The following is a 23,359-nucleotide window of genomic DNA, read 5'->3' on the forward strand; positions in this document are numbered from 1 at the left end:
TGGTTGATGTCCTATGCAGGAATGTTACTCAGAAAGTTGTGTGGATTTCAGGAAAATGACATATAATTTTTGCGGCTGGAGCTAATATGTGATCTGAAATAGAAAAAAAAAAAACTGCTGCGTCTTTAACAGAGTTAAATCTCATGATTGGACCAAGTTGAATTTAAGGCATTTGTATCATCAAGGTTTAGAGGGGAAAGAGGCAAGAAAAAATAATAGCCATTTATGGAGTGGCTGTGTGCTTTAAGTACATTCTTATTCCATTTACAACACCAAGGACAGCATGATTATCTCTACTTTACAAATGAGAAAACTGACTTAGAGATAATGAAAACTTCCCAAGACTACAAAACTGGTAACTGTTAGGGTCATGGTTCCAGCCCAGGCTGGTCTGACTATGAAACCCATTCCCTCTGCAGGCTACACACTGCTCAACTGGAGGTCTTGCATTCCAATGGACTATCAGAGAAATTAAACTACTTGCTCCTGGTTCAACCCTTTCTGCTCCTGGTTCAGCCCTTTCTGTCTCCTGGGGCACCACGGGCTCCCGGTGCATTACAGGCTTTGTTGCATCTCTGAAAGGCAGAGGAAAGCTAAAGACATCTCAGTAGCCCTGGGGGCAGAGACTTGCTGGCTTAAGCAACATTTTTCTAGCCCTATCCAATGACTTCAAAGGATCTGAACGATACTCTGGATCTGATTAGAAATCAATTGACATCTGTTAATAAAGATCTATCTGCAAGCAGACAGAACTATCCAAGTGGATAGCAGCAGTCCACGAAGTAGGGTAAGTGTGCAGGACACCCAATCAGCAAGGACACACAGCGAGTGTCATGGCATTGAGATAGGACTGGAGAGGCTGTCGCTGGGCTCTCATTTCACCAGCTGGTCCAAAGGGAGGCAGCTACATTGGACAGCGCCTAGTACCAGCCATGCTTTTCAAACCCCAGATCAAAGCTTCCCTGTCTATGAAACTGGACAAATTTCTAAGACTGTATAGTTGGAGAATTCATTAACTCCTTCTGTGCTAACATTCAACATTTGTGAATTTTGTGACCTGAGTTCCCAAGTCGTTTATTTAAGAGACATATTTTTTAATATTTATTTACTTATTTGACAGACAGAGATTGCAAGTAGGCAGAGAGGCAGACAAAGAGAGAGGATGAAGAAGGCTCCCCACGGAGCAGAGAGCCCAATGTGGGGCTCGATCCCAAGACCCTGGGATCATGACCTGAGCCAAAGGCAGAGGCTTTAACCCACCGAGCCACCCAGGCGCTCCCCCTACCGGCCAAGTAGTTTATTTAAAGGGTATGTAGTCGCCTGCACTAGAAATTGCCACTCATCCCTCAATATCCATCCTCCTCTTCTGTTTATAATCCCGAGTTTTAGTTGGGCACAGGGTCACCAGGAACATTCTCAGCCTTTCCCGAATCCAGGTATGTCCATGCAACCGTGTTTTCCAGCTGAATCTGGGATTAAGTGATATGGATGAGTGCAACTTTTGGAGTCTGCCCTGACAGGCAGAGAGGCTCCCCGCCCTCCCTGTTCCTCCAGCCTGCTGCTTAACACAAGACCAGACACAAACGCAGGCACTATTAATTCATGGCCCCATCTCACTTTTATTCAGCATCTATTAAATGTTGACTATTGCACCTAGGCAGGACTGCTGACATGACGGCAACAGTTAAATACAAGGACGTGGCAGCAAATGTTTCTTTCTCTTTGCTTCATGTATGCTACCCTCTGGGAATCCTAGCCCCCATGAACATATTTTAGCAATAACAGAATATTAAGTTGTTTTTGTTTGTGTGTTTGTTCTGCATGTTTATTTGATTTCAGGGGTGGGGGCAGAACACTCTAGGTCCTGCATTTAACATCGCTGAATTTCTATTTCCAAGCTATTAAAAATCTGAAGAGGCATCAGCGCAGACTTCAAATAAAGGACATCTGCCTGAGCCTGTATGTTTGTCTCCCTCGCCCACTGACGAAGTGACTCCCCAGGGCAGGGACTAGGGCTTGGACTCCTGATTTTAGATTCCTGGCTCTAGAAGACAGTCCCTACATGCCTGCTAAAGGGAGGGTACTTCCTGAATACCCTAGGTGTAGTGCAAACACATACACCTTCCTTTCCCCAAGAACACCCTTGATGAATGGCAATCTAATGACATCCTCTAGATGGTCACCTTACTATTTGGACATCTTTCCTCTTTAAAAAGGAAAGACAGAGGGCTTTCCAAAGTCAACTAACAAGGTGATCTTGAGATGCTGGGACTCTGCCCTGAGTTTGCAGGCCCTCTTCCTATCTGGCTGGGATGAGATGAGGCGGCCCGCTCCTCTTCGATGGCTCTGCAGCATCAGCCTTGGGGCGGCCACGGGCATGCTACAAGCAGAGAGGACTTTCTGCCAGAGCAGGAAGGTAAGTAACTCCTCTGTTTACAATGCTCTCCATGGCCCAGTGCAACTGCATTCGAGCATAAGGTCCAGCTCCTCCGCAATGCAGGCCTGGCCTCTGTATAAGCCAGCACCCACCCAGGGCTAGTTCTCTGTAGCATCACCACTCTCCCTGGCATTTTTGCTCTGTTGCAGGCCCTTTCTATCCCCAGAAATACCCCCTCCTACTACTTCCCTCTTCCCTTCACCTATGGAACACGTACTTTACCTATATAGCTGGAATTCAAGAGTCATCTCCTTGAGGAAGCCTTTTCTCATCATCCCAGACCACCCTCTTACAGATTCCCAAACTGGGCTTACCCAAACCATAGCATTTTCTAAACTCTTCCTCCAACAACCTGTGAGCTCCTCGAGGGCCACAGGCATGTTTCCATTCCTGAATTCCCAAGTACAGAGCAGTGTTTATATTACCTAATATGTGCTCCATTGTGTTTGATGAATGGGGGAGGAATGGATGTGATGTCTCACAGACATCAGTAATAAGGCACTGATCACCTATATTCCAACAGCCCTTAACTTCAATCTGTATCTTTTCTTACACAAATAAGAAAATCCATAAATAAGATGTAGTATGAATTCAGCTCTTTTTGCTTCCCAAGAAGTTGCTTTCTACTAAGCCATTATCCTAAGTTACTTCTTGGTTCCACCTCCAAGAACTACGCAATGAGAATGTGAAAGAAAAATAAGCAAACTTTAAAAAGTCTCTATTGATTGGGCACATAACCTGGGGGAACACTTCTAACCTGAATTCCTCACTGACAGAATACTTCCCATCTCCATCGAAAGGTTGGGGTGAACAAGCATTCAATGAAAGAGGATTCAGTCCTCTGAGGCTTACGTAAATGTTGACTGTTGTTAATAATAGGTAAGTGTTATTTAAATATAGAATATTATTTTGCTGAGCGTTATAAAGTATGGAGCACTTTCTTTACAATGTGAGACTATAAAACAGACCATCCACTAACCTGCTCATTAATAATTCAGATCTACTGCTTCTTTATTCAGGCAATGAATAGCACTTTTAGTTCAGTTCTTGTTTGGTTTTTTGGGTTTTGTTTTGTTTTGTTTTTTAGTATCACAGAATTGTTTACTAGTTTTTTGACAAAAGTTAATAAGCAGTCAGAGGAAGGAGCACATGGCAGGACACAGAGTTTTTAGGGCAGAAACCTATTAAGCAAAAGAGAAATTGAGCTCAGCTTGGGTAATTAATCTAATTTCCACCTATCTCCGCAGTTTTAAAATAGAAATGAGAAGTGAAGGTCAATATTGAAGAATTGCAATTATAGTTAAGCATGACCGTGGTGAAAATAGTCTGTAAACCCATTTAAAATTCCTGCTCAGAGAGAGGTGTTTAAATATATTTTGAAAAAATAGGTTCTGTGTTCAACCTCTCTTTATGTTAATTGGCATCTTGCCTTAAACCCCTGTGTTCTGCCATACACACTGCTCTCTGACTGCTTATTAAAGCTGGCCTTTTATCTGGAAACCTGGATCTCCCTTCCCTTTCAAAGGAGGTGGTCTAACTCATGGTCAAGGATACTGAGCATTGGAACCTAACATTCCTTTGTTAACACACATTTTCTCCATGTTACCGCGTGGCAGTCTCTAGGAACATAGCAGTGGCAAAGGAAAAAGCCCCTGCCCTCACAAAGCTTGCATTTATAGGAGGGGATGGCTAAAGATAATGACCCATAAATAAACTGATTGTACCATAAATAAAGTTGATTGTGATAGAAAGCAAGGAGGGCAAGGGGTGGCTCGCTTACCGAGGAGCAAGCCAGGTGGACTGCCAGGAGGAAGAGCGTTCAGAGCAGAGGGCGACAGCAAACACAAGTTAAAGGTGTTGCTCGGCATGTGCGACAAGGCAGCTGGGACAAGGTCTGATGAACCTTGAGGATCCCAGCAAGGACTTGGGTTTTGTTCTGAGATGGGAACCACTGAGCCTCTGAATTTGGGCCAAGTGGGGATGGGGGGGTTTCCAGATTTCATCCCTTTCCATTAACTTAGTTACCTTGGCAACTTCCGCATGGCTTCCCTGCTCTCCCCCTGCCCTCAGGTGGCTCCTGTTTGTCCAGACACCCCATTTCCTGATGCCTCCTGCTCTCAAGGGGGCACTGACCTAGGGACATCTGGACAAGATAATAAGAGTTACAAAGCAGCCAAGAGACCCAGCCTGACAAACACAGCATCCCTGCTGCTGGGTCTGTGGCTCCCTGCTCCTTCGCTGAGCCGGTGGTTTCCCACTCCCGTTCTGTGACCTCAGAGTGTCAAGGTGGAAGCGCACTACTGCTCCCGTGCAAAACGGAGAGGAAAACTGCAGGGCCAGAATCTGACATATGATTCTGACATATGAGGGGCCCATCTAGTGCCCTGGCAAGATAACCCAAAACTGCCTAAGAAGTCCACTACTACTGAGCGTGATGATGATGGCGGTGGTGATGAAGGCCTACTTTACTGGTGCCTGTTCTGTGTGCTAGCCACTGAGTTAAGTTTTTTTATATACTCAAATGCATCTGTTCCTCACTGCCAACTGATGAGGGAGGTACTAGCATTTCCTTTCTTGTGCAGTTGAGGAAACTTGCGGCACAGTGTAAGTCTCCTTGCTCAAGGTCACAGAAGCCAAACTTGCTCAAGGTCACAGAAGCCACACTTGCTCAAGTGTCCGAGAAGCCAAACAGAGAATTCCCAGTAGGGTGTCTGACTCGGAGGCCGGGCTGGCTTCCTTCTCACTTGCCCTATGTCAGCGAAAGAGGCTTCTTTAGAGGTCGAAACAGCATGGTCCTTTTTGGGAAAAATGAAATGGACTGGAATAAAGGCCAACACTGCCTCATGACAGAGCACTGGATTCTGTACCCAATAGCACTGTTAATCCCTGTGTCCCTGGAGTCTAGTGTGAGGCCTTGAACAAGGAAGGCATCCAATACATATTTGATGAATGAATGAATGAAAGAAGGCCCTTTGCACAGTGTCTGAAAAATAATAAGTACTTGATACATTGTTGCTATTATTAAGTGTGCTCATTGCTTGACTTTCCTGTTCTAGGAAAGGTGGCCTGAGAAGATTGTCTTAGTCAATACCTAAAAGCACAGGGAAGTCACAGAAGAGGAAATCAATTCTATTAGATGTACTATTGATCAGGCTATAATGACACCCCTGTGAGATCTTGCATTGTGAACAAAATCCCAGTCCCAGCTTCCCCTTATGCATTGTGCAATCTTATTTACCTTGGAGATGTCCTGTGAGAAAATGGAGTTTGCATAATTCAGAGAGCACTGTCAACAAGTCAAACACTATTTTAGTGATTAACACTCTCAGCAATGCTGCTCCACGCTTCACAGATCACCCCTTTCCTGTCAATGGAAAATGTTCAGTGACACCAGGAAAGGGTCAGAAGGGCTGTCACACCAGGTGTTATCAGCCTGTTGGCGAGCCCCTGGGTTTTCCAGAAGACTTTATTTTTTTTTTCCTCCCTGACAAACTGGCATTATTAGATTTTGAAACAAATTTTAAAGTGAAATCCAGAACAGATGCTCTGCCTAGGATTGTCACAGTGCTAGATTTATCGAGAAAAGTAAAATGATCTCAACTAATGATTTCTGTAATAGTAGTACTCCTGCTTCTAATAAGAAATACAAACCAAAGAGTGGTTTTGGACACTGTTAGAAATATTGCAGATGAGTTCACTGTCTGATCCTCTAAGACTTACATCTTTGTTCGCAATAATTAATTAATGTCTTGTTAATTAATCCTTAGGAATAATTTAGTAGTGGAAAGAATAAAGCAAACTGAAGTTTGAGTCCCAGTTTTTCCAAGCCCTTGCTGTGTGATCTAGGGCAAAAGTTTTGTTTCTCTGATCAGGAACCTGTATCTAATGGGGCAAGAAGAGAGATGCCCTAGCCTCTTATGGGGATGTCAAGCTGTTAAAAGTTCTTTTTTTTTTTTAAAGATTTTATTAATTTATTCATGAGAGACAGAGAGAGAGAGAGGCAGAGGGAGAAGTCTGAAGTGGGACTCGATTCTAGGACCTTGAGATCATCATCTGAGCCAAAAGCAGATGCCCAACTGACTGAGCCACCCAGGCGCCCTGTAAGAATTTCTAATTTGCTTATCTTGATAATAAACAATATTGTTTATGGAGATGAAAATCTCTTGGGTTTACATTTCTCATCATGTTTAATGATCAACTTATTAAACGACTCCCCCAAATCAACTCTTTCGTGCACAGCAGGAACCATGCCCACTGATTCCTTTAGAACCACCAGAGATGGGGAAAAAAGAATCTTACAATTAAGCAGCAAACAACCCTACTGTTGAGACAAGTAGAATATTAAGAAAGGTGCCATTTGGAGGGATGAAATCTGGCCCATGGTCTCATCTAACAGAGAAGGACAAATACACACACATCATCTTTCTGGAAGCTGAAGGGTCAAGATCTTTTTGAAAAACCTTTAAAAAAAATGTTCACAGTTCAGTGCTGGTATATTGGGTTCTGGAGAAAGTGACTGAGCTACTAGACTGTAAGACTGTACACATTTCATTGATCTACAATAATAAGATGAAAGGCCATGGGTTTCTTCATATTTCCTTTACCTGCAGGAATTGTTCAGCCTCTGTTCAGCTTTTTTTGCCAGGAACCTTCTCTGGACATTTTTTAAAAAATATATTTATGTTCAGTTAGCCAACATATAGGACATCAGTAGTTTTTGATGCAGAGTTCAACGATTCATGAGCTGTGTGTAACACCGGTGTCCATCTGTCTCTGGACTTTTAATGCTCTAACAAGTTTAAAAGCTGGTTACATAGGCCAGAGTAGTACAGAAGAAATGTTCCATGGTCACGGATGGGGAAAAGAAAGAAAAAAAACCATATAGTATATACATGCGATCCAATGTCATACGTTTCTGTGTATGTGTATGTGTGTATTTTCCACATAGATACACTTAGTCAAAAGAAGAATATGAAATCACATATAGTAAATATTTTCTAGAGAAGGTCTAACTCGGTAGATAATTTGCTCTCAACTACTTTTAAATTCTCTAGACAGAGTGGAAAGGATGGAAATTTTACCCACTTGAAATACTTGTTATGGGGCGCCTGGGTGGCTTAGTTGGTTAAGCCTCTGCCTTCAGCTCAGATCATGATGTTGGGATCCTGGGAATGAACCCCATGTCAGGCTCCCTGCTCTGCAGGGAGTCTGCTTCTCCCTTTCCCTCTTCCCCCTCCCTCCTGCTTGTGTGCTGTCTCTTGATCTCAAATAATAAATAAATAAAAGCACTGGATGTTATACTGAACTGATGAATCATTGAACATTATATAAAAAACAAATGATGTCCTATACTTTCACTAGTTCAATTTAAATTAAAAAAATCCTCATTAAATGATACTGCTTTTTTTTAAAAGTTGTATTTAGAATGAGTTTAGACTTAGAGCTGGGAAGGGATACAGCCCTTTGCATAAAGAGATTCTAGGCCAGGCGTGGGCTAGAGAGCTTACGACCTCCCTGGAAAGCCGGGGTGCTCACCACAAAGTCATGATGGCTGTGAAGCTTACAACCTCAACGGAACAAGTGATAACACATGTTTCAGGTGTCATTTTCTTTCCTATTGTCAATTCTAAGCTTCCTCAGAAAGTACTATAACGGGCTATTATAAATTATGGATAGTTGTACTTGAACAGAATCAGATGCAAATGGTACTCTCTGAGTTTTTCACTTAAATCTATTGCTTTAGGAGAATGAGGTTAACGAGGATGTCGTGTCATCCTTGACGTGGCTCAATGAACCTGACACTTAGGTTAGAGGTAGAGACTGTTAGTGTCTCAGTTACTTTCCAACAGTGAAAAGACTCTTTAAACAGATAAGAAAGTGTTTAGTTGACTTTCCTGCTGGACAATGTCATTAGTTGAATACATACCTTGGCGTCTCCTAACATGACAGGTGGCTGAGAAATCTGTTTGCTAACCTTCTCAAGGAGCATCTGCCACTTGCATAAAATCACTTCTTCTCACTCTGTGAAAGATGTTTGCTACTTTCTTCAGAAAATATTCGATATGGCCCCTTTAAGAATGTTAAGTTTCTTAAAGTATTTTTAGGGTTAATTGCTAACGTTCAGCTTTGCATTAATTCATTTATTTTCAAAAATGTTCTCAGTTTCAGTCCATTTTATTATCAGAGAAAGAGTAAGAGTTTTAAAAAAGATTTAATTTATTTTAAAGGTTTTCTTCATTTACTTGACAGACTGAGAGAGCACGTGAGTACAAGCAGGGGGTGCTGCAGGCAGAGGCAGAGGGAGAAGCAGGCTCCCTGGTGAGTAGGGAACCCGATGCAGGGTTTGATCCCGAGACCCTGAGACCATGACCTGAGCTGAAGGCAGATGCTTAACCCACTGAGCCACCCAGGCGCCTCTAGATTTTATTTCTTTGAGAGACAGAGAAGGAGAAAGATGAGTGCACACACACAAGTGGGGAGGCGGGGTAGGGAGAGGGAGAAGCAGACTCCCTGCTGAGCAGGGAGCCTGACAGGGGGTTCGATCCCAGGACCCTGAGATCATGACTTGAGCCAAAAGCAGAAGCTTAACTGACTGAGCCACCCAAGTGCTCTGAGAAAGAGCAAGTTTTTGATCTGTTATGAACATGCCACCCCACCCACCCTCCCATACACTCCCTTTTGGTTTTCAGAAACTAAAAGTGGGCAGATACATGAAATGAATCCTGTTTAATATTATAGCCATCAATGACGGTAGGAGAGTTTCTGTTAACATTTCGGTTATTCCATGTAACCATGAATATTCTAGAAGGTTCCAATTTTTGAAATTAAATCATGTGCAGTTCAAAGTCATCTAAGTTACCAAGGGAGTGCAACGGTTTCTGAAGACTCTGAAAGAGCTGTAGAGCTCTGCAGAGCCATAAGGTCATGGTTGTGGCCAGACCCTCTACCTAGCACTGCATCTGCAAGAAGCATGAGAAACAGGCATGAAGCTTGACCAGTTCTCCCGACAAATACTCACAGCGTTTCTTCCAAATCAATCCGCAATACCCATTAACCACACATTCACTTGTGTTACTTGTCTCTCCGCAAAGCAGAGTACAAAGTGTGTCATACCAGCTCTGCTCCATTCTTCTCCTCCTACGACTCCCGCCAAACAAAGCAAGTAATTTGAAATTTCCAGTGGTTCCAAATGACAAAAAGGTTTCTTTATATTAAGTGGCCTCGATGTGCTGGTGTCTTACATAACTCACAAACAACATGACACAGACCATGAGTCAGTCACCTCATCTATTGTGTGAAAAGGAAAACAAAATACACAAAGCACTGAACATTTTTCTCAGCATGATTATCATATGTCCAGAAAAGTTAAGAGACTTGCCCAAGTTTACATGGGTTGCAAGGATACTGGGACATTTTCAAAAGCAGAGAAGAGAAAATAGGAGTTATGAGTTACCTTAAAAGGCCCTGGCCTTTCAGAAATGGGGGGGTGAAGGGAAGTCCTATAGTAACCCTAAGATTCCAAGCAGAGGAAGCATTATTATGCAGAGAACAAGTTTCTGCTTATAGTACTTCCTCACCCCAGAGAACCAACATACTTAAAATGCAGCATGAGGAAATCAGCGTAAACACAGTTTCTAGAAAGGAGCATCTTTTAAAAATCTACATAATGGCATAAGATAGTAGTAGCCTCAGTAGGTCCCTGAATAAATGAATGGTAGAAAAAGGTTAAGTGAGGGGCTGAGTAAAATAGAAGAACTTCAGATAAGATGGCCTCTCTTTGCACCTACTGTTCCTGGGATGCTCTGCCCTCAGATCTATGCATGGCTTTCTCACTCACTTCATTTAGATCTCTGAATGACATCGGAACAATGACATTTAATAAACTGTCACTTCCCAGAAGTGGTTCCACTGGCCATCCATTCAAAATTGATCAGTGGAATTTCTGGAGAAAGACAAATATGGCAGAACTCTATTCGCCTGATTTTGTCCTCTTTCTGATACTACTGCTGTACCGGCTTTGAGAAAATTTAGGAAATCAGAGCTCAAAGGACCCCCCCCCCCAAAGCAACCCCTCCTCCAACAATTTATCCTCTCACTGCTTCATTTCTCCTCATAGCCCTTATCATACCTGAAATTACAGAATACATTTATCTGTTTACTGGCTGATTGTCTACCTCCCCTGCTAGAATATATAGTCTGTGGGGGCAGGGACGTCAGTCTTGACCACCTCCCAGTGCCTGAAGCATTGCCTGGCAAATAGTTCAGTGCTTCACACATATGTTTTTGAAGGAATGAACAAATGTCTAGCTCCAAGAGTCTTTGAAACTTTTGTTCTTCTAATAAGACGTGTCATGCCTTCTGCCTATTTCCTCATGAGCAGAAAGGAGCTCTGAGAGACCTTTGTCCCCCATATGAATGCCCATGGAGAAAAGACTGGATCCATGGAATATGAAACAGAAGCCCTCTAGCCCAGAGAGGAGGCACTCACCTCTTTTCTATAGGGGAAGCTTCCATTGCAGAGAAGCAGACAAGGGATGGCCCCAAGCTTGGTTTTCCCCAAGTGGAAGGGAACATTCCTCTGCAGGCTGCTTTTGCAGCTCTGGGAAGGTACCCACAATGGCCAGCAGTGGACAAGAGTGTTTATCATTGGCTGGGAACCAGGTGGAGGAACTGCAGGTGTGGGGAACGGGTCAAAATGTGTTGGGTGAGTCTCAACATTACTGATTGCTTAGAGACACTGCCTCTAAAATTGCATATGTCAAAGCTTCATTTGGGGGATATGGATCATAGTGTTTAAGCAGAGGTTTACTCTAGGGACTTCTTGACTGACCCTACCTGCACCCATCTGAGCCTAGAAGAGGCAAGATCCTGACTTGACAGGATAATCTGTCTCTGGGCTCCATTCACACCAGCCAAGTTCTGGGTTTGGGCTTGGGCTTCGTTTTTTTTTTTTTTTGTTTTTTTTTTTTTTTTTTAAGATTTTATTTATTCATTAGCGAGAGAGCGCATGAGAGGAGAGAGGTCAGCAGGAGAAGCAGACTCCCCACCGAGCAGGGGGCCTGACGGAGGACTCGATCCTGGGACTCCAGGATCATGACCTGAGCTGAAGGCAGTCACCCAACCAACTGAGCCACCAGGTGCCCAATCATCAGTATTTTTTAAAAGTTCTCCAGGGGATCCCAATGGGCAAGCAGGTTTAAGAACCACTGGACCGAAGTGAAATATAAATTTCATTACACATATTTGGAGCCCTTTCATTTTCCCAAGGATTTGGCTCCTTGTGGAGGAGGAAGACCATTTTCAGAAATATGGGAAGAACACTGTACAAAACCAACCCTATGTACTTAGACACACACACAATCTACCTTTCATCGTATCATTTTCCTTCTATTGGAGGACTTAAAATTTCTTTATATTTCTGAGCACTCTTATGCCATAAAACAGACAGCTAAGTTCATAGCAGCACCAATGGAGTTTCTGGAGAAAAATATGGCAGAACTCTATCTGGCTGATTTCCTCCTCTTCCTGGTATTATTCCTCTAGCAGTTTTGATGAAATTTAGGGCACTGGAGCCCAAAGGGCCCTCAAGGCAACCAGCTGAGATCCCCTACTGAGGATAAGGCTTTCTCAGTTGCAATAGGATATTACATTTGCGTATGTCTCCATTCCTTTCAAATAAGCCACCGCATTTCTGAAGAGTGCCTGATGGCTGCATCACCCCAGTATGGTCGCTTTCCTAAGAGCACCACATACATAAAGGGAGAGTCTGTAAAACGCAAGAAAGCCTGAGATCAAGCAACTTGGATACAGGCACGTGAGACAATCAGCCTCCCTCGCCCCCCCCAGCACCCCCCCCCCCCCCGCCCAGGTGCCTCCCTTTTCTCTAACCATAAATATTAAAGACCTTGAAGAAAGGAACTTCTGGCTCCACTGTGTATTGGAAATCAGTGATTAATGAAATTTACCTTTGGAGAAACTGGTGCCAGAATTTTACATTTGAATGTCTCTTCCTGACAACAAGGAATGCTCACTTTTAAACAAGGAACACATGGTTTTTCTCAACAAACCTCTTTGGGTCCCCCTTAGTTTATGCATTTTTTCCTCCTTTTTAAGAAGCACGAAGTAGATCTCTGCTCGATAATAATAATGTCACCGTTTTACAGTAAATGATTAAATGTCTAAATGGAAGAGCTGTGTTTTCTAAGTTGCTAGTATGTGTGCATGCGTGTGTGTGTGTGCGTGCGCATGCATGTGTGTGTGTTTGGAGATTTGGGAGGGAAAACTGGTTCTGTGTCTTGGATTGTCACTGTAAACTCACCTGGAGTTACGACGTTCTAGTTAACTAGGAAAAGGAACCTATCACCTTTAGAGGATGTCTAAAAACATGATGGGGACAGTAATGGCAGAGCTAACAGTTCTTGAACACTAAATATGTGCCAAGTACTGGGTTAATTATCTCACATTTATAATTTTCTTTAATCCTCCTACTAAGCAAGTGAGGTTGAAATTACTATTACATCTACATTACTGGTGAGAGAATAAGGCACAAGAAAGCTTAGGTAACTTGCCCCAAAGAGATAAATCCATTGTGATTCAACGGTGTTCAGCAGTAAAGATATCTAACACATCTTTCTGGAGAGAGCCTTGCCAGAAAGCCCCATAAATTTCTAATGAATAGTGTCAGCTGCTTTATAATCTGGCCGTGACTCACCCCCCCGGTTTTCCCCTCCAATCCCTCCCAGAGAGCCTACTGCAGTCAAATGCTTCCGTTCACTCAACTGCAAAATGGAATGCTTTCCATTCCCATGCCTCCCCTCTTCTGCATCAAAACCCACCTTCAAGTTCAAGGATCACTCTCTCCACAAAGCCATCCCAGCCACCTAACGACAACCAGCTGTAAGAATCCTGTGTCCCCTTAATTCCACAAGACACTCTGTGTTTAAGAAATACTGTGTGTCTTTATCACTGACCCATCCATCATATAAATCTATTGTAAGCTCCTTCCTGAATAAACACAATGCCTGGCATATTGCAGATCCCGAATAAATGTGTTCTTACTATCGCTTCTCGGACTAAAAAAAGTCCAGATTATCTTAAGATGTCAGCAGAGCATGCGTGTAATCGACAGAGAATTGTTTAGGACACAGGGGAACTACGAAGTTTGACTTGATAGGCATGCCATTCTGTTCCAGCAGTTTCTGGGAAATGTCTCTCTGTCCAGCTACCCGCACCGGACGTGAAGTTGGCTTTAAACTGGAGGGGCTCTCATGGCTGTTCTCTCTCTCCTGGAGTGCTCAGGGCAGGTCTGACCAGCAGGACCGGCAGTCCCTGCAAGCTTGTTTCCATCCCGGACACATGCAGAGGCAGCGCCAAACCATGATGTTCTAATTCTCTGGACCTCAATATGACAGGTGGGAGACACAGGCACAACACCAGCAGAACTGGTAAACACGGACTCACACATCTGAAATATGCAGGAACAACAAATCGGGATTCTTGAACTCATGTCAAGAGAGGGTTCAAAACCGCAGTCCCGAATGACGGAGCCAAGTGTTATGCTAGTGATCGCATAAATCCCCACCTGGGAAGCCCCCGGAGTGTCACCTACACACGCTCAACAATGCAGAATGCAGGGTCTTCCTTTAAGTATAGACTAAGGGGAGGACGGAAAATGATTACGCAGTGTAATTCCCCTTTGCGTCCTCCTGTTACACAATGAGTAACTGTCCTTTCTCTGTGTGTGAACTGTTCAAGTAAGAGGCTTCTGCTGGCTCTTCTTTGCAATACGAGAGAAGAAATCAAAATCCCCATTTTACAAGCATGGAATCTTCCTCATAATATAAAACCAAATGGGGAGGGGGGAATAAAAAAGACCAGCTATCATCAGGGGACAGTTACCTAGTCAGTTAAACGACTGCTGCAGACAATCTGTGGGGACCCACGGTCTGGAATTCTACATCTCAAGATGCAAAATTGATTTATGCCTGAACTTTCTTTGACGGACAGCTGCTGAAGGAAAATGACTTGCTTCCTTTGCCTGACAAAGAAAATTTTGGCGGCTGCTCTCCAACTTTGACTTCCAGAGAGCTAGAGATTGAAACTGTCATCTGTAGAACAGCTTTTGTTCCCTTGGAAGTCCACATCATGGCATAGTTCAGTGATGTGCCCTGAAGGGGTTACTGTCCCACTCTCAGGGTGTCCTGGATGCGATGTTTATGATTACGTGTGTTTTCTTCATTTAATCCATGCTCAGTGCCCCTCTCAACATTTAAGGACTGGCACATTCTCCTTACTGACACATAGATACGAGACTACGAAAACATGTCTACTGAGAAAGGGATCCCTGGGGATCACCTAACAAAAAAGATAAGAAAAAAAAAAAAAACCAGACAGTGGTTGACCTTATCACATTGGAAATCCATATGCCGGTACCTCTTCTAACTTATCCTAATTAACAGAGGCATGCACTCACCACTAGCATTCCTAGCACAGACTGTGAGCCGAAAACTATAACCCAAAGTCCTGTCTCTGTAAGCTAAAAAGGCTCCACCAAGCAGCTTCACTAACAGCAACAATGAAAAGGAAGATCGCAGGTGCATACCTTAACCTCCTGATTGGTAAAGACCTCGACATCCACCACACAGGCAACCAGAGTGGAAACATCACAGTCCATGCTAGGGGCTGGCATTACCCCTCCTGATTTTTCAGTCAAGAGCTAGGCGACCTCAGAGCTGTGCGTGATGGGAAGAGCCTCCAGGCGGATGTCACCGTGGCCGGCCCCGGGTGCCGCCTCGCCCTGGGGATGGCCGGCGCTCGGCACCTGGAGCCCGCTCCCTCTGCACGCACGCAGCCCGCGTCTGAGTCTGCACAGCACAGCGGAGTAATGAACGGCCCGGCTCTCTCATGGCAATGACATCACCACAAAGACTGACACAAGCTGAAGCGATTTTTTTCCCCCAAGCCTTTTATCTCTAGGCAGTGCAGTGGAGCAAACTGAACATGATTATGTGCTAAATCTGAACTCAGACTAAATCAATTCAGGCAGTGTTAGCTAGGAACTGAGTCATAGCTGTCGTTTCAGCCGAGTGCTTATGTTTGCAAAAAGCAACGGGGGAGAATCTGACACGAGAGGCTCTGCCTCGGGAGGGTGTGTAAATAATTCTGCAGATGAACCTCCTGAGGTTAAGGTGTGACAATTTTCTGCCTCGGAGATGAGCAGGAAGTTGAGGCATTTTGCAAATTGCTTGGCTTCTGTTAATTTGCCCTGAGCCGCTTGGAGCGGCCACACATGTTCCGGGCACCCTAATGCATCCCGGGCACGGGCTGAATAGAAATCCATTCCTGGAGTGACTAAGGAGCCGGTCGTCAGTCATTTAGGCGGCCTGGTAGGAGAAGATAATTAGAGGTTTGTGAAATTCTATTTGAAGCACAGAAGTGCAGACCAGTAACTCTAAAGGCACCCTTCCAAGCATGAGATTTCAGACTATCTCCAAGGTCATTCAAACCAAAAGCAATCGTGGAAAAGGAGTTACAGCCAACGTCTCATGCGGGGACAGATGGCAGAGTCTAATGGGCAAATGCACTGACGTGGGTCATTGTCAGAGCCTCGGGACTCTATTTCGCCTGAGACTTTGAACATGTCTGGTTGCTTTTTTTGATCTCTCTTTCTTGATTGTGAATCGCAGAGAGGCAGGGCCATGGATAATTCACCTTTGTATCTGAGACTTGAGCAGAGTGTAAAGAGAAGGCAATAACTGTTTAATGAATGAATCAACTAAACAGGCACAGCCTTTTTTGACAGCAGGGGTGAGCAAAGAGAAAAATATCAGATTAGTTCTTATTTTTATCATTAGCTGCGAAAGTCCCAGTAGAACATTCTAGCAGGATTTATTCCCCGTAGGAGTGCAGTGGCAGCTTTGGTGGCCATCAGAGCGTCATGATTTGCAACAGATGGGCGACTTTCTAACACATGATTGGACAAAGTGTTCCGATTTTGCATGCAGATGACAAAGGTGATTTTTCGGACTTTAGTACAAGTTTTGTGGTTGGACCTCACTGGACTACATTTGGACCTGGCGCTCCTCTTCAATAAGAGATTTTCTATGCTAAATGAAAGCAGTCCACAAATACAAATGCTGGACTGATGAAATTTTGTGTGCGTGTGTGTGTATCTGTGTGTGTCTGTGCAGCACCTACTATGTTGTCCAGAGCACTATGGGCAAGAGGAAGTCATATATGCAGATCATTTAACTAACACTTACTGAGTGATGACTGTATGCAAAGTGCTGCCCCAGATGCTCTTGAGGATAAAATGATGAATAAGCAAAATTCACTATCCTCATGGGGCTTAAAATCCAGCAAAGGAGATAAGACATGGAGACAAACATCTATACAATGTGGCAGTGGCGGTCGCGATGGTGGCAGCATTTAGTGGCAGCTCTGGAGGAAGAGTGGTGGATCATGAAAGCAGCTGTGGCAGGTGAGCATCAAGAAGGAGGGCATGGCCTCTGCTCTGATCCTGAAACATGGGTAAGGCTACGGTAGACAGAGAAGGGGTAGACAAGAGTAGGGGAGGGGAGACCATCAGACAAGGGGAGTACACTAGAAATGCTCAGACCAAAAAAAGAATAGGTTATTTGAGGGACAAGGCACACCAAAACTTAAATTCGACTAAATCCAGATCACTCAAAGCCTTGCAGGACCCTTAGTGCCTACCTAGTTGACCACAGAATGCGAGAAGTTTTTGAGAATGTAAACGGAACTTATATATACGTAAATACAGCTAAAATGTAAAGTATATACAAAAATGAATATAATTTGGAATACTGTCGACATCTGTTCAAGAGGCAAAACAAAGACATAGCTACTCTTTCCATATGCCATGCGTATGCTAAAATTGACTTTTTATAAAAATTTCATACCAGTGGTATGCTGGTACGTATCCAACAATAGACTCTCTGAAAAGAAAAGCCCAATGTGTCGTGTTTGCTGATTTCTGTGGTGTAAATATTCTTTTTTCTTAAATTTTAAAAAAGATTTTATTTATTTATTTGACAGAGATTACAAGTAGGCAGTGAGGCAGGCAGAGAGAGGGGGAAGCAGGCTCCCTGCTGAGCAGAGAGCCCAATGCTGGGCTCCATCCCAGGACCCTGAGATCATGACCTGAGCTGAAGGCAGAGGCTTAACCCACTGAGCCACCCAGGCGCCCCTGTGGTGTAAATATTCTCATCAGGGCTGATTTCAAGCAACTGATAATGAAGTCACTCAAATGCAAAGTTGGGAAGTGATGCCTATGGCTGTTCACATCAGCTGACTGAGCAACCTCCAGCAGACCACCATTTCAGTCCTGAAAACATTTCATCTGCAGAGATTAGATGCAGCATGTATGTCCAGAGCCCATCAGGAAATAGCGGGACAGTAAGAGCGATGCATTGTAATCATCGGCATCTGTGCATTCTTTCACACTTTCTATGTAGGAAGGAGCTGGAAAGGATTCACATAGGTTATTTCAAGAAAAAAAGCCCTGCTATGACGAGTCTTGGCAGGAGGACATTAGTCTATTCAGGAGGCAGAGACCCACTCAAAATTCTAAAAGAAGTCTTTTTTTCTGACGCATCCTCAGTTTCTCCCTCCTGGTTTGTTTCTGTCCTGGAGATTCCTTCCTGTGCTCCAGAAGCCACTAACTTTATGCTTTCCTCTTGTAAAACTCCTTTACAAGCTGTGTTGGATCCTTTACAGCTGTCAACTCATTTATATTAACATGAAATGACTGATAACTCAGGGTATTACCCATCACCGAGGAATCAGTATTTTAACAAGGGGACCAAACATTAAGTCAAGTAAATAGTGTTTTTAGAGTGGAATTATATGCATTGAGAGCATACGGCGATTCTAAAATAAAACTATTGGTTTTTTTTTAAAAATAGATTAGTTCAAGAAATTGGATATCTATTTCCTTTACAAAAGCAGTCATTTTCCTATAGATCAGAGCCCCTAGGAGGCTTCCTTTTAAAAACAGTGTCCTGTTTCTGTAGACAGTATATTTTTTATAGCTGGGAGATGACTGATGGGCCTGGAGGTGTCTAGGATATATAAATACCCAGGCTGATGACTGTAAGGCCGTACATATCCTGGCTCCTACCCACTCTCCCACCTCATCTCATACCATCTTCCCCTGGGCTCTCCATGTCCCAGACCCACTGGTTTTCTTGGCATTCCAAAATGCCAAGCTCTTTCTCATCTCAGAGCCTCTGTACTTGCTGTTGTCTTTGTGTAAACATATCCAGATCTCCTTCGTAGCTGGATCCTTCCTAAGATCTATCTCCCAGCTCACATACCATCTCCTTGGAGAAACACTCCCTGATGACCTAAAATAAAATGTGTACACACACATGCTCGTGCATGTGCACACACACAGAATCAATCCCCAGCCCAGCATCTTCATTTTAATTTTATTCATGACACTTTTCACTCTCCGAAATTACTGTTCACTTATGTATTGTCTGTTTGTTCCTCCAACTAGAATTTAATCTCCACAAAAGCAGAGGTTTCTGCTTATTCTGTTCATGGCTTCTTCTCAAGGGCTAGAGAAGTGCCTGACACTTAGGAGGTGTTCTATTAAATATCTGATGCATGAACAGATAAGTAAACGAATGAATGCATCTTCAAAGACAAGAAGAGGGACTCAACCTGAAAGAGGTACCTTCTGAGGCAACTACAGAAAGGTCCTTGCAGGAAAGTATATGGGTACAGAAGTTCAGTGATTGCCCCCAATCCTGACTGCTGAACCCTGGTACAGCTCTGCTCAGCAGCACCCTTCCCAGCTGAAGTGGCCATAAATCACAGGATTCATCCAAACCACTGCTCTTCCAATGACTGACCACATTTAAAAAAGGATGCAACATGATGCGGACCCTTTAGACAAAGATCACTTTCCTGCCCCTCTGGCCAGGCAACTCTTACAGTTGCCTCTAAGCAGGCAGGAGGAGATGTGTACCTTTCAATCCAGAAGAAGCAGCCAAATCTGCCTTGCTAATGAGCACAGATACTCCCAGGAAAGCTGTGGGATGTCAAAGGCTTTGCCTCACTATGTGTCTTTTGGTATCACTTGTTTTTAATATTTATTATAGAAAATCTCAAACATATTCAGAACTAGAGAGAATATAATAATAAGCCTTCACATCCCCACCAGCCAGGCGCAAGAATAACTTGGGGGGCCAATCTTGCTTCCTCTCTGCCAGTGGGTCTCAGAGTGTGGTCCCGACCAACAAACAGCCTTAGCATTATCTGGAAACTTGCTAGAAAGGCAAATTCTTGAGTCCCACCCAAGACCGAATCAGAATCTCTGGAGGTGAGGCCGGCATCTGCATTTCAGTAAGCCCTCCAGGTGATTCCAGTGCAGGCCAGGTCTGAGGATCAATGCGGCAGGTCCTCCCTCCCTCCCAGTTCTCTAGAAGCACATATCTGACATCGTTTATTTCATCTGTAAATGTTTCAGTGTACCTCTCAAAAAGATAAGGGTTCCTCTTTGGAAATCACAGCATCTATCATCACAAACCCAAAACAAAGACTACTTCCTCAGGATATCATCAAATATCCTTCCAGTGTGCACATTGCTCCAAACTACCAATGTTCTCTTTCTTCTCATCCTCTCTCTGCTTCCTCCCCAGTCTCATCCCTCTGTCCCCTTCCTTCCTTCCTTCCTTCATTTGTTAAGTTGGTTGGTCTAAACTGGGATCCAAGCTCTGGTGTCTTTCATCTCTCTTTTAATCTATAGAATTCTCCCACATCCCCGCCCACTTTTATTTTTTTTTCCCCTTCCTTGAAGTTTGTTGTTGATGATGAAACCATATTATTTGTCCTTTAGAGTTTCTCCTTGTCAGGTTTTTTTTTTTTTTTTAAAGATTTTATTTATTTATTTGACAGAGAGAAATTACAAGTACATTGAGAGGCAGGCAGAGAGAGAGAGAGAAGGAAGCAGGCTCCCCACTGAGCAGAGAGCCCAATGCGGGACTCGATCCCAGGACCCTGAGATCATGACCTGAGCCGAAGGCAGTGGCCCAACCCACTGAGCCACCCAGGCGCCCCTCCTTGTCAGGTTTTCATGATGAGCTCCACATAATGTTATTTAACTGGTTCCTCTGTTACCTGTAGGTTCTGTTAGTTAGATCCAGAAGCTTGATGGATTCGGGTGTGGCAAGACGCCTTCCTAGATGGTGTATTCTTCTATTAGGGAGTAGGTAACACCAGGCTGTCTCTCCTTTCATGCAAATGCCTAGATTCATTCTTTAGGACTTGCAAAATAATGGTACTCCTTCTTCATGTGTTCATGGACTAATTCCATGAAGAGGAACTACTCATCTTACATTTGTGTAAGATGGGCAAAATACACACTTTACTCTTTTCCTTTATTACCTAGTTTTTAAAAATAGTTTCCTTATTATCCTTCAAAGAAGATCATTCGGTTTTTTTTTTTTTTTAAGTATCATTATGAACTCAAGAATTAAATATATTTAGTGAGTTTAAGTGCAGAGTAGTTTTATTTTATTGATGCTTCAGTGGACCATCTTTGGCTGGTGAGAGTCCAATAGTGGGTTTAAATTCACTGTAGTTTTATTTTATTGATATTTCAATTGCCCATTTTGGCTGGTGAGAGTCTAATCAGGTTGGTTCTGGTGTCCTTTTGACACAACCCGAGTGTTTTCGAGGCTACCTCTCCTTCTGGCATGGCAAGATATTCCAGGCTCATCTTGTCCATTTCCTGTTTCAGATAAAGAATCAACAATTTCTCTAAGGAGCCTCAGTTCCATTTAACAAGTATTTTAACATATTTCCAGATCATGATTTATATACTTACAGAGAGGTGTTCTTTGCTCTGGGTTGGTTATTGTTTATAAGCACCTCAGTGGACAGAGCTAGGAATCATATAAATATATTTAAAAGATAGCATATGGGTTCAGACTGATGATTTCAAACCCAAGACTACAGTGTTTTTGCTGAGACGTATCAGTCTTATATCTGTATCCCCTTTCTTCTACACCAAATATCTTGGTCATTACCAATTAAAATAAATATAATTATTTATTTGACTTATCCTACTCTATCTGTACAGCAGCCTTGGAATCACATTATTAATACTACAAAGAACAATTTAAGATTTTTTTCCCAGTTCTTTTTGTCTTTTGGGTATATCCCATAAAGGAGATACAAGTTACTGTGTCTTACAGTCATTTGAAATATTTCCACTGTCCCACCAACTGGATAACATGTGAGGTTCATTGGATTCAAAAATTTTTACTTTTAGAAACATTTACTTTGTAAGGTTCCTTTGTCTCTAAAATGTCTCCAAATTTGTTTGCTTTTTTCCCAAAGTAACATCTTTGAATTCATAAGGATTATCATTTCCATTAAACTTAATTTTGTTTTATAATTATAAAAAATATTGCACGGTTCACAAAATGAAAACTACAAATCTACAAAGAAATTGAGCTTCTGTCTCTGTCTCCTCCACCCCATCCCCTCCCTCCCTTCCATACAAGTCACTGCTATTTCATCTTTATTGTTTACCCATTCTTTTGTTACAAAAGACAGCAAGACTGGCAAATATAGATGTATATTATTTTCTCCCTCTTTCTTAGACAAATGAGAGCACATTTGCACTTTTTCATGTCTAAAACATGTGACCCTAGAGATCATTCCATAGTAATATATAGAAATATTCCTGTTCTTTTTATAGCTGTATAGTATTCCACCATGTGGCTTTGAGAAGTTTGTGAAACTAGGCCCCTATTGATAGACATAGGATTGTTTCCAGTCTTTTGCTACTAAATAGTGCAGCCATGGAAAGACTTTGCTCATGCCTTTTCATGCTTTGGGACAGACTCTAGAAGTGGAATTGCTGGGTTAAAAGACAAACGTACATGTGATTTTTGCTAGATCCAGTCAACCTCTCCTCCATGAGGGTTGTGCCATTTTTGCTTCCCTACCAGCAATTCCCTGCAGCACGTGTGGTGGAATATACTGGACATTTGCCCATCTGGTGAGCAAGACATAGTTAGTCTAGTGTGGAGCTTTGATTTGAACTTATTTTATGATGGACACATTTATGGATCTTTCTGTAAGTGTACTAGTACAGCACTGTTACAGTCAACACCCACCCCCCCGCACCACCCATCTCTTCTCTGGCTAATTCAGGTTCTGTTTCTCACCCAAGCAAGCAAAACATCCAAAACACACACCAACAGGCCTTGATGAGCTTTGTTGGCATGACTCTTACAAGCAAAGTGGAGCATTTTCTCCTGTGGTTAAGGGCCACTTGCATTTCTTCTTATTTGGGTGATACCTCACTTAGGTCTGGTCGTCACAGGTCAAACAAATTCTCTCCCCAGGTCTCTTGCAGGTGGCATCCCTTGCCTTGAATGCCATGTCCGCCATCTTAGCAGGGCTCCCTCCTCCACAGAAGGCAGTTTCTGCTCAATGGCCCACGTCAGAGAAGTCTGTCCTCATCTGTCTCTCACTAAGGAGCACCCTCTCTCTTTTCTTCCTGTGTTTTATTTCTCTTCAAAGCACTTATCAATAACTGATGGTCTACGTTTATTTGTGTAGTTTTGTTATACCTCTCCCATGGGAATGCAAGCTCCATGAGGGCAGGGCTCCCCTACCTTGTTCACTGTGGTTTCCCTACACACCTATGATGGGGCCTGGTGCACAATGAGAGTTCAGTGAACATGTGTTGGGTGAATGATAACTGAATAAGTGAAATCCTTTTGCTCTGAGTGGCAACTGAGGGCAAGTGCTGCTGGGGATGTGGACAGGACGTAAGTGTATAAAACAGTCTCTGTGAAGGAGAATGAGCCTGAGAAGGAAGAGTGAGGCCAATGAAGGTGCCTCAGGTCACTGGGAAGTGAGGATGGTGAGGTGGGG

General features: G+C 43.3%; 1 protein-coding gene across 4 annotated transcripts in view; it reads right to left on the minus strand.

Moving 5' to 3' along the window:
* The window catches only part of RCAN2 (regulator of calcineurin 2), a 264,623-nt gene that overhangs the window by 79,703 nt on the left and 161,561 nt on the right, over window positions 1-23,359 (minus strand). The window contains exon 1 of one of the 4 annotated variants that reach the window (XM_032340164.1): window positions 15,039-15,367. The exons of the other annotated variants lie outside the window; for them this stretch is intronic. Within the exon in view, the coding sequence (XP_032196055.1) occupies window positions 15,039-15,125 (87 nt within the window). The 5' untranslated portion in view covers window positions 15,126-15,367. Of the gene's footprint in view, window positions 1-15,038; window positions 15,368-23,359 lie in introns of those variants that run through there. 4 annotated transcript variants of the gene reach the window in all.

The sequence above is a fragment of the Mustela erminea genome, chromosome 4 (genome assembly GCF_009829155.1).
Source record: "Mustela erminea isolate mMusErm1 chromosome 4, mMusErm1.Pri, whole genome shotgun sequence".
NCBI classification, from domain to species: Eukaryota; Metazoa; Chordata; class Mammalia; order Carnivora; family Mustelidae; genus Mustela; species Mustela erminea.